This window comes from Camelus bactrianus, chromosome 19 (genome assembly GCF_048773025.1).
Source record: "Camelus bactrianus isolate YW-2024 breed Bactrian camel chromosome 19, ASM4877302v1, whole genome shotgun sequence".
Lineage (NCBI taxonomy): Eukaryota > Metazoa > Chordata > Mammalia > Artiodactyla > Camelidae > Camelus > Camelus bactrianus.
In genome coordinates, this window is record NC_133557.1 from 39,141,935 (window position 1) to 39,157,744 (window position 15,810).

Consider the following 15,810-nt stretch of genomic DNA (forward strand, 5'->3'; position numbering starts at 1 on the left):
TTTCTCACTTTGAAAAATTGTCATGACCTGTATGAATGTCCTCAAATCCATCGTCACTGGCTTATACCTAAATAAAACTGACACTGGCTTTGGAAGGAGTGGGAGTTCATGTGGAAAAGTTACAATCTTTTACCCCAAATATAGCAAAGTCGGTGCAATCCTAACTTTATTTCCAACCATGGGTTTATACCTAGGGTCTCACTGAGGTTTAGCACTTCAGTGAGGACAGGGCAGCAGTCTTCTGTAGTGGAATGTCCTAATTGCTGGCTGTGCAACGTGGACGGCCAGCAAAGGATTCTGCCTTGTCCGTTGAGCAGATCCTTAATGAGCTTCTAGAATGTGCCAAGCTCGGGGCGGGGCTCAGAGCACGTGTCTACACACACTTTCCCGTAGCAGAGGTCTAAAGGGAGCTGATTGCTCCTTTAATAATCCATCTAGGTTGTCCTGAAGAGTTGCTGCTTCGTGCCCCTAACAAATCAAACTTGGAAGAGAATTGCTTGTTTGTTTTTGAGTGTATTTCTCAGTGACAGCTGTTCTTATAAGGCCTTGGGAGCTGCCATTAATTCTGAGTCGTCAGAAATGCTTCCATCTAGTCAGCCGTGAGAATTACGGCAGCCCTTTGATGAGTTTTCATTATTTGCATTTCTCCAAAGCTGGGGCGGCTGAAATTTACAACCACTACCACGCAGAGTGTGGGTGCTTCAGACACTGTCGTGGAGGAGCGTCTGCTGGCAGGAGACAGCTTAGAGCTGATTTGACCAATTAGTGTGCCATATAGAATTTTCCCCTCTAGTCTTTAAACACCGGGTACCGGTTAGGTAGCCAAGTATTACAGGAGTGAAGAAGGTGCCTCGTAAATGAGGAACGACAATAAAGTACACTTTTATTAGGTGGTAACAAAAGTCAAATGTTTTCCTTTCGTTAGTAGAGATCCCATACTTTATTAGTTATTCTCAGATTTTTTTCAGTGACTTATAATCCAGTTTTAGCTGCTTAATTGTTATAAAATCATAAAAGATGGGCAAGTCTTTTTACTGCTCATTTTAATTTCTTTCCTATATTAGGGCTGCCGTTATTTATATCCAAAGGAACAACGATGCCATTTATCAAAACCTGTGCTGTTGCCTCCAAGACCACCTGGCTAACCTAGAAAGTGCACTTGGCCAAGAGAGAAAGGCTTCTAATAAGAGCAAACGTTTCCATTACATTTAATTTGTCTTCTTGGTGGCAGCAGGCTGGCCGACCTAAGTCAGGATTTGAGCATGGTGGCTCTTAGGAGAAATTAGTCTGTGTCAGTTCACTGGGAATTAGAAAAGGAAAAGTCATCTTGTAGATGAAGGTTTCGCTCTGAGATCATTGAGATCGTTGAGAAATACGACAGAGCAACAGAGAATGCTGATCATGTTTCAAATGTACGTACAGATACACATAGCTGGCCAATTTGGTGGGTGAATGGAAGCTCAATGCTTTAATTTCCCCAAAACTGAGATTCACAAATAATTCCATAAAACGGCTATGCTAGTGTTATTCTAAGGAACCACTGCCTTATCTGACTCTATTCATCATTCTTGATACAGCGATACTGTTCAGCTTAGAAGTCAGCAGCTTGTTTCTTGAACATGCAGAATAACGTTACTAATTTGGATTTTTAGACTCCACTGGCAGTGAGGAAGGCAAGACAAATTTCATTGGAAACCAGTTGGCCTCAAAATTATCGATTTCATTTTTTAAAAGGCTTTTATTTCAGTCCTCTTGTCTTTAGACTATGTTTCATTTACTAAATTACAGAATATTCTTGTCGTTATGTTTCTCTTCAGCCAAAGAAATGTTAGAAATGTGCTATTTTTATTCTCATCTATTTGTTTCCTATGTTTTACTCTGCATAATCAAGTTTCTTTATTGTACAAAGTAGGCCATGGGGCTGGTAAGTTTTCTCCCAGTGTTCTCTAGGCCTGTCCCGTCTCCCGTAAATATCTAATGTATTTGACCTCAGTCATCGTTTTTAACTTTAATGTACAGTTTTCCTATAAGAGCACGAAAGTCTTAGTATCATTTCCCAGCCCTGCTGTAAGGACACGGCTTTAGCAGGAAGAGAGCATTTCACTAGGCTCCAGTCTTTTTTCTCAATGGCTGTTCAGAAGTCGGTTGTAGTTTTGTTGTGGTTGCGAGGAGAGGCGAGCTCATGGTCCAACCCAGAAAGAGAACATTTTAAGGGTTTTCTTATGAATACTGCATCCCTGTTTGTCTCCATCCTCCTATTCTACAACCCCTTGAAGATGAGCATTTCATTCTTATATCAGGCTCTGTTTTCCCTGTGCACGTGTTTGCCTTCCTTCAAATACGGCTGCTATGAAGATTTTACAGGCAGTAAGGTACACTCCTCAAAAGCAAGACAGCCAAGATAATAAGGAAAATATCTCCATGGTATCTAAAGTGCTGCTTCTAACTCAGTGTAGAGAGATTCTAATCGTCAGCACCTGGGATACAGAATTTCAGCACTGAAAGGAAACTTAAATTCTTAGTTCAGCTCCTTCATTTTAAAAGATGATGAAACCAGGAACTAGAGAGATTATACAGCCAGCTCTTTGCTGAGCTGAGACTGGAAATCTGATTGCCCCAAATCCCAGGTTATGAAAAGAAAAAGGCTTATGGTGTTAATTTAACTGTTACATTCAATTTGTAAAAGGCATAATCACTTTTTATTGTTTCTATAAAAATGATGCATGCTCATTTATAAAAAAATTCACAGAATATAAGAAGAAAGCAGCAGATGACTCAAAATCATTCATCTAAATATAATTAATATGACCATTTAATGGGCATTATTTTAAGTACTTAAATGAAAAGGCACAGATAAAGGGATGGATATGTAGATTGATAGAAAGAACTTAAAATGAGGAAATAAAAAGAATAGGAATAAAGAATGAAATCATTTTATAACACTATCCTTCTAGATATGCTATGTTTAATTATAAGCATTAAGTTTAATTTTGAATTTAACAGAAGTGAAAGAAAATCAAGTAAAACTGACGAAATTGCTCAACTTCAAATTAAATTTTTCTCCACTACCACCTCCGAACTAAATGTGATTCTAGGAAAAAATATTAAAAAAAACGATGTGTCATTCACTTCTTTTGGCTCTTTCTTTAGAGACGATGTTTGTGGTTCCTTAAGACTACAGGTAATTTCTTGCCTGAATTCTTCCTGTCTTTTCTGTGTCTCTTCTTTGTCTGCCTTTTGCTTATCTTTCATTCAGCATCTCCTCAACACCCTTTGATTCATAGTTCAGTTTTGGTTCCTTCTAATTATTTCTCATCTTTAAGTGAAGTGGACTAGTTTTTGCAGGGTGGGGGACACCAGTGAATCATGGGGACAACGAGGGGACAGATAACTGGAGAGGAGGAGGCCTGCCAGCTACCATGTACCTAAACCTTTGCCTGGAACTTTTCTGAATTTTTTTGTCCATCTCTCTCCTTTGCATTGCTACACATCTTCCATTATTTTCTGATGTTGACGAGGGCTGAGGGTCACCGTCTGTGGCAGTGCCTCCTCTGGCCATTTCTCCCTCCAACACCTTGAGCAGCCCAGGTCCTCCTCTCCCAGCCCCCGCTGCCCTCCTCTCTGCTGCAGGTGCCCCCGCCTTCTCCTTGTCCCCAGCTTGTCTCTTTAATCGCAGCGTCATGGAATACCTGGGAGTTGGGACACCCTCTCAGGTGGACAGCTGGGAGGGGTGGGGTGGGGGGAGGTTCCGCTCCCCGGGACCGCCAGACCTGCCCCTTGGGCTGTGGTGGTTTCCTAGTTGGGTGACAGAGTGCCTCCTCTACTTTTCATCTCTTCTGTTGTTTTTGGTGCTTTCGAAGGAGCTGAGGGGAGCAAATAAAGGCTTTACTCCACCATCTGTAACCAGAGCTGTTCCATCCAATGCTATGGTTTGAGGAAAGATTATTTCCATTTTAATCACATTTTTTAACATGAGACTCTCTCCATGCAAGTTATAAGAAGAAATGATGGTTCTCACTCTTCACGAAAATGGAATCTTTTCTTCCCCCCATGGAGTGGTGAACTCAGTACTTGATAATGTCACTTCTTCCCCAGATGATCTGTATATTCAATACAATCCCAATAAAAATCCCAACATTCTTTTGGGGTAGAAATTAGCAAGCCGATTCTACCAGAAAATGGAATCTTATTTTAAAAAAACAAAATTATTTTTTGCTCATAACTGAATCTTAAGTATTTCGATCAATTTTATACAAATAACAAATATTTATCTGAGTTCCTTTAAAATTCAGTTATTGTGAGGAACACAGAACTTCAGAAACTTTAATTTTGAGAAACGTAGGACACTGTTTCCTTCGTCAGCGGTTCCAAAGGAAATCGAAAAGGAGTCTCCCCACCTGCGGATGGCCATTTACTGTTCCTGACAGTGTTTCTCCTGGAAGTCAGATCTCCACCGTCTGCTAGACTAAAACAATGAAGCAGTAAAAATGAAAATTTTTAAATGTACAGAACTTGAGAAGAAATGCAGATGTCCAAATAATACTGATTTTATTTAAAAGTTTCTGTTTAACATGAGAAGCCAACCAACCACCCAGACAGTAGATGTCAAAGTGTGCAGGACGGGAGCAGAGAAGCGAGGGGGCAGCTCAGGGTCACCCCGCCCGGAGCCTTCCTTGTATTCTTAATTTGTTGGAAATATTACTTTTCAGACAGCAACACTTCTTGCAAAATAGAAGAGAGATTTTTTCCCCTTTTTTTGGCTCTCCAGGCACATAATTTGTCCTGACTAGTGGTTCTTTCTGTCTTGGTAAATTGTCCATTTTTTAAAAATATTTGGGGCAGTTTAAACAATTCACAATTCAGAAATAAAACCTAGAGAGGGTTGCTTTTGCTGTTCTGTTTTAAAATAAACGAGGTTGTGGCTTTATATTTTGGAGAGAAAAAGTTCAGGCTTCTTTTCTGCCCAGATCTCTGAACTCTTTTAAGGATTTTATAATATTTAAAGGTGTGTAACATTATAAAGGATTATAGGGACTTTGTAATATTAAGAATAGAGCAACGTTCCTGCTCTCTTTCCCCTAATCCAAGTAAAGCCTGTGGTGGTCTTTGTTTTTCTTTTTCCCCTCTTTCTGAAGGCTGGGCTGATGTTGGGAGTGGTCCTATCATTTGTCCCACGTTGTTGGCCCCTGAATGGCTCCCGTGACTCCCGTGCTGTTTCCGCAACTCCTTGGCTGCTCAGTGTTGCATATTCTTTAATATATTTCTGCTTCTGTTTCAGTTTTGAATGCCTTCAGAAAAAAAATTTCCTTTTGAAAGGCTATTGGTTTAGATACAACCAGTCAACAATCCATCAAGTGAAAATGTTTACGCTTGGCAGGTGAAGGCAGCTGGAAACGTGTCTTGGCCTTAGTGGTCGTTTAAAAGATGTCACAGTTTTATGCGGGGTTTAACTGGATGGGATTGATGATTTTCAGCCATTCTGAACTTGAGAACTGGCAACCTCATCTCATTCAGCCTAAGAGCCTGTAGATAGTAAGGCCCAAAGAGCACTGCCAAGATGCTCTAACAAGGAGAAATGGAGGGGTTTGCTGTTCTATCGAGGGAAAAGGTTGGAAGCCTGTGTCTGATGTAAATACAATTATTTTAATGGAGGTAATACTTTTTTTAAGACCTTGCCTCACAGCTTTGCCCTTCTGCTTCAGTTTGTTCACATCCCAGCCCCACCAGGAGGACATGGGCGAGGCCACGTGTGTTCACCCTGAATCACGTCGGAACTTTTGCTCCTTTTCCTTTTCTCCCTCCCTCCCACACTTCGCTCCATCATTCTTGTGTTTTATTATGTGAAGAGTAGGGTGACAGGAACTACCATCCTGTACATCCCAGGACAGACTTCCGGGGAGCCCGCCTGCAGACTCACCCCCTTCCTGCCACCCCGCTGCTGTCCCTGACGCCTTGTTGGGTGCAGGTCCTCAGTGTGGTTCCGTCGACGGCTCCCTTTGAACCTTTGACCACTGGCAGCAGCTGTCCCTCATTTTTCCAGTTCATCCACTGAAGGAAGGGTTACTGTCTTTCATCTGAATTCTAGACGCTTGAGGACTTGGGGAGGGGCTTCTATACCCTGCAGACACCTTTTACATCCTTGCCGTGAAAACCTACAGTCAGTCCCGATTCCGCGCCTTAACTCAGCCACCCCACGACTTGGAACCTTCTTAAGTCCCTGAGCTCTGACCCTGCATTTCTTTATCTCTGAAGCGGGACTGGTGACCATTATGGTCCTATGATAATGTGCCTCGATGCTGTTTAAGTTTGCCCTTTTCTTCCTAAAATCTGAGCAACAGTGTTAACACATAATTTATACGGAGTTATTTCACAGGGTGGATAGTCATAGCACAAAATGTTAGCCTCCATCTCAGGATGGAGGGCTGCTGTTGACTACGAGGGAATTTAAATGCTTGTTCTGCACCCGGTTCAGCTGCCTGGGGTCCTTTCAGTGCACCGCATCCGACTGAGCATGCTAGTGTGACTGTAAATTCCCCCTGGCAGAAACCACGCCACCTCATCAGCCACATAGGAAAATGACAAAACACCCAACTGTGAAAGCATGCTTGCCAGGCTGTCAGTATCACCACATTTGGGTTGGGGGTGGGGCAGGGGAACACATGTGTTCAAGATGAATTTGAGGCTGGATGAAGCCCAGAAGACACGCTCTGGGTACCTGTCTTCCCTAAGCTGCACCGTATGGGTAGTGTGTTTGGGCCGATGAAGCCAGGGTTCCAGAAAAGTTTTGCTCCTTGAACCACATCACCAGTCCAGGGATGGGGGCAGGGGTGGGTGGAAGGGACCAGGGGATGTGGCCTGCCACTTTCTTAGTGCTACCCAGAGGCCTGGTAACTCACGAGAGTAGCTAAGGTCCATTCCGCATGACTTAACCAAATCTTCACAGAAACCTGCTCGTGTTAAGTACCATCGTCTGCATTGTTTTTTCAGCAGAGAATACACAGGCTCGGAGAAGCACAGCCTAGTTAGCTGGTCAGTGGTTCACACCAAGGCTCAGATTGGGCCTGTCTTACCGCGGCGCCCGTGGTCTTTCTCTTTACCGGGAACCGATTTTGAATTTGAATGTCAGCAACCCAGTTGGACCACTGGTGAGAAAAGGAGGAGGAAGGGGGGCCACACCCCGTCCACCCGAAGGGTTCCCGGCTTTGCTGGAGACAGCACTTGAGTGTGCAAGGAGCACATCTCTGCCTGACATCGGTTCACTTTTGAAAAGGGCTATAAAGTCATCAGAGACACTTTGAAGGGAATGAAAAGGGAGAATCACTCTTAATAAGAAAAAGGTGTATACCAATAGCTCAAAGAATTGAGCGGACACGTCCCCAAAATGAGTTACCAGATGGTCAGTGAGCACGTATGTGAAAAGATGCTCAACGCCAAGCTCACTAGAAAAATGCAAGTGTGAACCACGGTGGAAGTCACGGCATCGCCACCAGAACCGTAAGATGAAGAAGACACAGCACCAGGGGACGGCGAGGGTCTGAAGCGCTGGGGTCTCTTAATCACTGCTGGTGGGAGTGTCAGTTAGAACAGCCGCTTTGGAGACCATTTGATCATCTCAAACACAGCTGAACACTTGCATTCCATGTGGCCTACCCATAAGACTATGGCCAGTAGGAATCCCTGCGTATGTTTATCAGGAAACCTACAGGAAAATGTTCATAGCAGCGCAATGCCTAGTGGCCAGAAACTGGAGGCCAGCCAAAAGCCCAATAACAAGAGACCGACCAAATCTGCAGTGGGTGTTCACGCAATGGAATCCCATTCAGTCCCAGGAGAGAGCAGACTGACTGCACGTGACACATGGACAGATCTCTCAACCGTGAGGCGGAGCGATGATCGTAGACACACGAGGGTTCATGCCGCGTGGCACCGTTTAACATGAGGTTCAAAACTGGGAAAAACTAAATGATGCTGTTAGAAGTCAGGCTGGCGCCAGCCTTTGTACAGAACAGGAAGGGACAGAGGAGGGGGGTACTTGGGTGTCTTCCCCAGGGTGCTGGGGATGGTCTGTTTCTTGATCTGGGTGGTGGTTGCAGCGTGTTGAGATGTTGAAAATTCATCAGGTTGTGCATTTATGACACGTGCGTTTTCTGTGTGTGTATTCTGTCCACGGCCATACCACCCTGAACACGCCCGATCTCGTCTGTATGTGTATTCTACTTGAGTGCTAAGTTTTCACAGTGCTATATATACAGACGCTAGTTCTTAATTTTTGACTCCCACTGTGGCAATATAAATTTAAATCAACTAAGATCTGCATGTGTATAGAACAGGAATTTTGTGGCATATTGCGACCTATATCGTGGGAGAAATGTTCACGCTTCCTGAATAATGTTTCTTTGGCCTCTCAATGCGTCTGAATCTGACAAGGCGAGGAAGGAAGAAAATAGGGAATTTCATCAACACCAGTAACTATTACCGCTTAGCATTCATTCAGCCAAAGTGACACTGGCTGGTCAAGTTCCCACCAGATTAGAGAGTCCTTTCTTGCCTTGGAGTCCATAATACACCTTTTTATTACGATTTTTATACTTGCAAGAGGAGAAGCATGAGGAAAACACCTGTGAAATTCCAAGACCTGGCTAGAGCAACTTCTGAACCTTTATTCCCTGGGAAATAAGGAGAAAAGACTGAAAGAGAAGCCGTCTCTTCACACGGGCAGTCTTCATTCGCAGCAGTAGCTGAGGAAAGGCAACGTGGAAGGCTTAAAGAGCCGTTGTAACGGTCTGAGAACTCTCACAGAATGTTCAGGTAGTATGCAAGCTGAGTTTTCAAAATCTCGCCTCAGCACAAAAACAATTGAATTTTAGTATAAGGAGGGGCTAAAAGAATAACAAACTCGTGTTTTATAAAATAAAACTTGTGAAACACCATCTGGCAGAGTCCAATGTGTCGTCTGGGACAAAACATTGAGACTCCAGTCTCTCCTTCCTTTGCGTCCCCGTCAGTCCTCTCTCTCTTTTGATCTTTGTGGTGCCTCACATGACCTTTCCAAGGTCACACAGTTGGTGGTCAAGGAAGGCAGGACCTACCATCTTTACACTTCTGACCTCTGTCTTTTTTTACCCCATGATGGAGAGTCCAAATGACAGGGTAATAAGAGCCCGAGACCATAGGTGTGACATTAATGCATCTCTTGTAAAATGTCTATTTCAGCTTGCTACCCTTGAATTCCCTCCAAAGAAACTGTTTGGAAACAAGGACGAACGGGTGATTGCTGAGAGGCGAAGTCACTTAGAGGTAACGGAATTAAGCTTTCCTTTCTCTGTGTGCAGAACATTGGCCGTCTGACCGGTGAGAATCAGTCCCCTTAGTCACTGAACTCTGATTCTCAAGTGTGAAGGTGCTGCCTCGTTAACACGGGAGGTGGCAGCAGCAGACTGTCAGGACTGACATCAGTTTACTTACAATACAAGGCCTCCCGCTCTGGCCTCACAGAGCGTTTTCCCAGCTTTTAAGGAGGTACATTTATTCTAAGGGTTGGGAAGCAGGCGGTGGGTGAGAACTAAATATTCACGTAGACAGATGGGACACGGTGCGGAATGGGGGTACGGAGCTTGCTGCCAAGAAGTTGAATTAATTAACTGAAGATTTATAGTATTGCATCATTGTTACTTTTTCAAGATGGTTGAAAGCAAAAAGACGCATACCTATTTTCGTCCTGGTTAGGTTTTGTTTGTCTTGTTGTAACTCCCTCTTCTGAGCCAGCTCCATGGAGAACTTGGGTTCAGCACACCTGCTGTTTCTCTGAGTGCCTCCCCACCAGCACACACGGTTGACTGCTTTGTACAGCGTGTGTTTCTTTTCTGGACAGAGCTGCTTGTTTGGTTGGCACTGGGTGCCACTGAGGCAGTGTCTGTGCTGAGGCGTGGTCGCAGGTGGCCCTCGGTTGTTGGCGACTCTCTCGCCGTGGTGGGCCACTGAGGCAGACAGGAAGAGATGACAAAGTGCTCGCTCTGGCCAGCAGGCTTCCTGGGGGCCTCGCAGAGTCCCCTCTGCTGCTACTCCTTTAAGAGGAATAAAAATAAGACCCATTGCAAATGAAATCGAATAAGGGAAGGCCCAAGGCAGCCCTTTCTGAAATGTGAAGTCCTCCGTAAAAACCAGGTGTGAACCTCATTCCTGGAGACGGCCAGGTTGAGATGCTTGCCTGTGGAGGCCAGTGAAAGCCAGGGCACCGAGGGGTGGGGAAACATCCTGAGGCTGGAGTTTCCTGAGAGAGCAAAAGGAGGTGAGTGGGGGCCATGGGGAATCTAGAGAGTAGGGTACTGTGGTCCATGAAGGGCATCTTAGAGTTTTGAGATCCTCAGCATAGAACTGCTCGGAGAAGAGCCGAGTGTGAGGGTGTGGCCATGCTTACAGGCACAGCACGGGAGTTAACGTGGAGAATTACACGTTTGAAAAGGTCCTGGAACTATTACACCTGAGGCTTGGATGGGTCCTTGCAGGCCTCTATAAGTCATCCTGGGAGGTGACATGACCCTAATGCCCGACTGAAGGATTGACATTCACTCGAAGAATTTCCGTGGTGAGCCTCCTTGAGCAAGTAGCGTACAAAAAATATAAAAATAACAATAGAACCAGTGATGGTTTTCTTTGCCAAGCTCTTACCTGCCTCAGTTATCCAGACTTGCCTTTGATTGGAAGATGCAGATGGCGATCTATAAAAACAAGTTTGTAAACTAACAGAAAAGAGGCTGTCGTCATCCCTGCTCAGCCTCAGGGCTCTGCTTGAATCCCCGTGGGGAAGCGGTGCCACCGCAGGGCGGGCATCCTGTGACCCCGCTCTCAGGGCCTCTCGTCTTTCCCCTGCAGCCTCCAGAGTCAGGGCGACGTCCAGGCCACTCTTTCATACTTGGTACCTTCAGGTGGAACCCATGTTTGTTCTTTCAGCATCTCCTACTTTATCACTTAGCCCCACTGAGCCAGCAGTTGACGGACAGCGTTCTGCGTTAATGTTTCTTTCTTTTTTTTTTTTTTAATTGACGTGTAGTCAGTTTACAGTGTTGTGTCAATTTCTGGTGTACAGCTTCATGTTTCAGTCATATGTATACACACATATATTCATTTCAGATCCTTTTTCGTTGTAGGTTCCTATAAGATATTGAATATAGTTCCTTGTGTTGTGCAAAAAGAAACTTGTTTATTTTATAGATAGTGGTTAGCACCTGCACATCTCGAACTCCCCGTTTATCCCTTCCCACCCCCTTTCCCACCTGGTAACCGTGAGTTTAACGTCTCTTTCAATACAAAGACCCTTCCCGTGCCTGGGACTGTTTCTCTGGTGGCTTCCACACCTTGTGGATATAGGGGTTTACATTTTAAAGGAGATGCATCTCTTCAGCGTCCACAGTCACATCCTAGAATAGTTGTTCTTTTCAAGGAGAGAGTGCAATTCAACTTTGCTTTAACGGAAAGTTCATCTGAGACCCTTGGATTAGCTTTCTGCAACTATTGTGATTTTTTTTTTTGATCTAATATCAGTAGTCACTGATTTAGTTCATTTTCATGTGAAAATTAACATTTCTTTTCCCTGAGTTTCCTCGTTGATTTAATTCGATGTACATTTATTTAATTCCTAATACATGTTGGAGACGGTGCTGGGTGTTACATAGACAGTCAAGATAATTGAGACATTTCTTTCCTCCTAAGAGTATATGTTTGTAAGTTTCTGTGTGAACCTTTACCTAGAGCTGTGATTAAGTACACAGGCACACCCAGAAAGACGGATTCCAGGAGGACACATTTGTACTGGTACGCTAACGTACATAGTGTTTGCTCACAGGGAGTTATCTGACAATTTTTAAAATCCAGAAAGGCAGCTTTATAAACTTCTTCATGCTGATTGAGCCGTATAATGCTGTGTTTTAAGCAAGCAGTCAGTCACGTTTCGATCTTCCTCGCTATCAAAATATTTAAAATATTTCCAGGATTTGGATGCTGTGTTTGAGTCTCTCAGCAAAAAAGTATGAAATGTTTTCACATTAAAGACATAGACACCATGTTGCCACTTTTCATCTTATGTAAGCAAAATCTTATTTGTAAAAATGTTAAAATAATCATTGTAAAAAATGATAGGTCATTTTTTACAGAAATTATGGGATGTTTTAGCGATGAAGATCCCCCCCGGGGAGATGAACATTGGTGTGTGTGGCGGCGGCGGTGGCGGTGGCAGTGTGGGGCCGGGGTCTGCGCGTGCAGCCCGCTGCATCACAAAGAGGCAGGGCTGAGTGAGAGACGGGTGATGGGAGACGGAGGAGCGTGAGTCTGGCTCCAGCACTAACTCTTATTGATAAGCGTGTATCAGCTCCAGCCACACAGTTATCGTGACAAGTCCGGCTTGTACCTGGAGCAGTTTGGCTGGAATCTGGCCTGTTTCTGCTTTGCAGCTCATGCTCCTGTGCCGACTGGTGCTCTTGCTCGTAAAGAACCCTAGAGGCTTTGACGGTTTCTAACGCGGGTGCGTCTCCCTGTCGCCGCCATGGCGGCCCCGGGATCAGCCCCGTGTTAAGTGTGTGCGTCGTGGGCGGGCCCTGCTGGCTGGTTAGTCCAAGGGGTATGATCGCGACACTCCCCACGTGTGACCGTTTCCCAGCTCCCTTCTTGTGATGCGGACAGCAGCCCAGGAGACGGAGGCTGGCAGACGAGACTGTGAGGTAGCAGGAAGGGGTCACATCAGTCTGCCTGATGAGTCATCTTTGAGCAGAAAGGCGCCAGATCTCGTCACTGTTAGGCTGAACCTGCCACTGTCGTGGGTCAGACTGGTGGGATCCTGGCAGTCCCGTGTGCTTTCACACACAGCTGCTGCCGTCTCAGGTGCACGGGGAGTTTACGACGTGGAATGCGTCTATGCCCTGCCATTTACTCCTCCCGCCAGCTGTTGGGGTGACCTCTGTTATCATCTCCATTTTACAGGCGAGAAAACTGGGTCTCGGGGAGGATAGAGAAGGTGGCGCAGCCAGTCGGTGGCGAAGCCTCGGTTCATTCGAGTGTGTTTGGGAGCTACTCCTTCCCACACTGCTCCGCTCGCCCTGAGCTCGAGGCGGGGTTGGGTCTCCCTGCGCACTTTGTTCTGGAATGTCTGTGAGACTTGACCTCACTTCTTGTAAGACTCCAATTACTTTCTTGCTGGTATAAGAAGGTACATTCACATCTCAGATCTTCCCTGTTGTACTTTTCCGTTACTTGAAGGCAGCAGAATCATCATCTAATTAAATTCTTCATCTCCCATATTTCACACATGCTTCCCATTCACTGAATTATTCACTGAATTCTCAGAAAATCTGCTCACACTAGCTCCAAATACATGAGTTTTGGGTTTGGTTTTTGTTGATGGATGAGAGCTGCATTTCGGATCACTAATTTCAGAGAATGTTCTCATCTCCTTGGAAACATTTCTACTAATCATCTCAATAGTCTAGCATTTCAAGGAGTAACTATAATTAATGAAAACAGGTGGGATCCTCCAAAACAGTAAAGCTTTCAAGAATAAAACACCACCTTTGGAAGTCAGATCCTGAGAAGTTTCTAGGACGTTCTCCTGAAGGTGCTAGAGAAGGCAGCAGCCAGGGCCCCTTCCTCTGTCTTCCCCACATGCACCTCGTTAGCTGGAGCTTTATTAAGACAGATACAAATAGCATGAAGCTAAGAGTGCGGGCCTCGGAGCAGGTCGTCCTGGGCTTGGATCCTGGCTTTGCTCCTTTGGAGTTAATGTCACTGTCATTTTCCTGATCTGTAAAATGAGGGTAAATGATACCTCCACCTTCCAAGAGTCGACCTGAGGACTGAGTGAGACCACGTGCATAGCCTGCACCCCGGTACACAGAGGAGCGCTCAGAAACAGAGGTGGTGCGACGGTGAGTGTGAAGATGGCGGCAGGGATGAGGACAATGACAGCGAAGTGAGGGAGCCTCCCGCACATCTCAGATCTGCCTTAAGAGCCAGGGACGGACAAAGAGCTCAAAGCGTGTCGCAGCGTGAGCGTCTCCGTTTGTCACATCACCTTGCAAAATCCATTTGTGAGGGCAGAGACACTAAATTATGTGAACATTTTTATTCATGGTGATACCTGGAAGATGCCAGGAATCTCATGCTGTAAAACCAGCCTTTCTTTCAACCTGTAAAATTGTCATCGGAAAAGTGGAAATGCTTTCTGACGATTTAATCACAGTCGCGCTGTCGTCCAGTGTGAGAAGGATCGGGGGCCCAGGATCATCATGAGATGAGCGCAGCCCCACTGCATTCACACGTAGCTGTCACTCACAGCCGCTGTGTTCCCTTTGCACTTCTCCCGGGTCGCTGACGGCAAGACCGCCCACCGAGAGGCGCGGCTTCCCTGGTGCATCCTCTGAGCTTCTGCCTGTGAGGAAATACACAGTGTCAATGCCTTTCAGCTGGTGACCCCCCAGAAACACACCTACTTTTTAACAGTGTTCTATTTAGTAACTCACTGCACTGAGGAAGAACAGATACCATGGGAAGCAGGGGGCATTCAGCAAGGTGTTACCAAGAATTTATAATAGGACTTGGGGTTAGGTTTAGTCATTCAGGGCAGAGTGCAAGGAAGCGAGGCTTCGCTCTGGATTGGATGCTGGGCTAATTCTGTGACTGGGTGTCAATAATTTACAGAAGAGGAAGCAAAAAGAACAGAGTGGGGTTAAAACCCATGACTGATAAAAGCACAGCAGCCACCCTATTAGCCAGAGTAGGGGGATATTCGCTCATTTTCATGGTTTGTACAGTGCTCGTGGTTTTGTGTTCCGACACATTTGTGGAGTGGTCTGTCAGTCTGTCTTGCTGTCTCATGGTCACAGAGCAGCCCTGCCTGATTGCGTGTCCTGTGGAATTGTTGGCAATTGACAGGAACATACTGAGCTGCGCTGTGGGAGCCGGGCCAGCTCTCGGCCGGGTTCGTTTCTTTTCCTCACAACAGAGGGTCGCCCAGAGCTCACAGGTGTCGTCTTTTCTCACGCGGACAGTGAGGTAAATGAAGAGCTGCTTTCAAAATAAAGTCTTGACAGTTCACGTGCCTCACCCGCCGTGTAATAAGAGTGTTAGCAGCAGCTGCTGTATTGGTATGCCCCCCCCCAGTGCCCCCAGCCCTCACCCTAACCCTCCCCGAGCCAGGTGCCACTTTCCCGGGTCATGGGGCCTGCAGCACACAGGCCGGCTTTTCTGACGAACAACGGTGTCTCGTTCTGCTTTAGTTTTACGTTACTTTCAAACCTTCAGTTCCAACAGTAGAATCATTTGGTTTAGACATTTATTAGGTCGAATAAATGTTTCAGCTTCAAAGTAAATTTCAGGAGGTGAAAATCCTTGAGTTTTCCCACTTACTTGGCTACTTGAAAGATACCCAGCAATTCTGTGCTTAATCGAACGTCTTTCCATCTGCGCTCTGCTGATCCTGCAGAACGGAGAATGGTAGGACCGTTATCGAAAGAGGCAGAGGGTGAGAAATTCTGCCCAGAAAGAGCCATTTCCTTCCTCAGTTAACGTTTTTATTTACTCGCCTTTTCTCGCTATCTGGTTGTTCGTATTAGCAGCGGCTGTTGTCGGTTACCAGTCCGTTACCACCATCCGCGGAGGCAGAGTCTTTGAAGGGGATTAAGTGGCTGTCACTGCGTCAGAGGAGACTGAGCTGGAGTTTGGGGGCTGTTTCCTCTTGGCGCTCCGTGAAGTCAGAGCTGCTGAAGATGCTGTGATCTAGGACAAAGATTTGGGAAAGAGGGGAAACTCCACGTGGTGTTGGAA

At 45.6% G+C, this 15,810-nt stretch overlaps 1 protein-coding gene across 5 annotated transcripts in view; it reads left to right on the plus strand.

Moving 5' to 3' along the window:
• KIF16B (kinesin family member 16B) overlaps positions 1-15,810 on the plus strand; it is a 243,734-nt gene that overhangs the window by 209,177 nt on the left and 18,747 nt on the right. For 4 of the 5 annotated variants that reach the window (XM_074347845.1, XM_045508691.2, XM_074347846.1 and 1 more), the window contains one exon: positions 9,214-9,297. The exons of the other annotated variant lie outside the window; for it this stretch is intronic. In XM_074347845.1, coding sequence (XP_074203946.1) covers positions 9,214-9,297 — 84 coding nt within the window. The remainder of the gene's footprint in view (positions 1-9,213; positions 9,298-15,810) is intronic. 5 annotated transcript variants of the gene reach the window in all.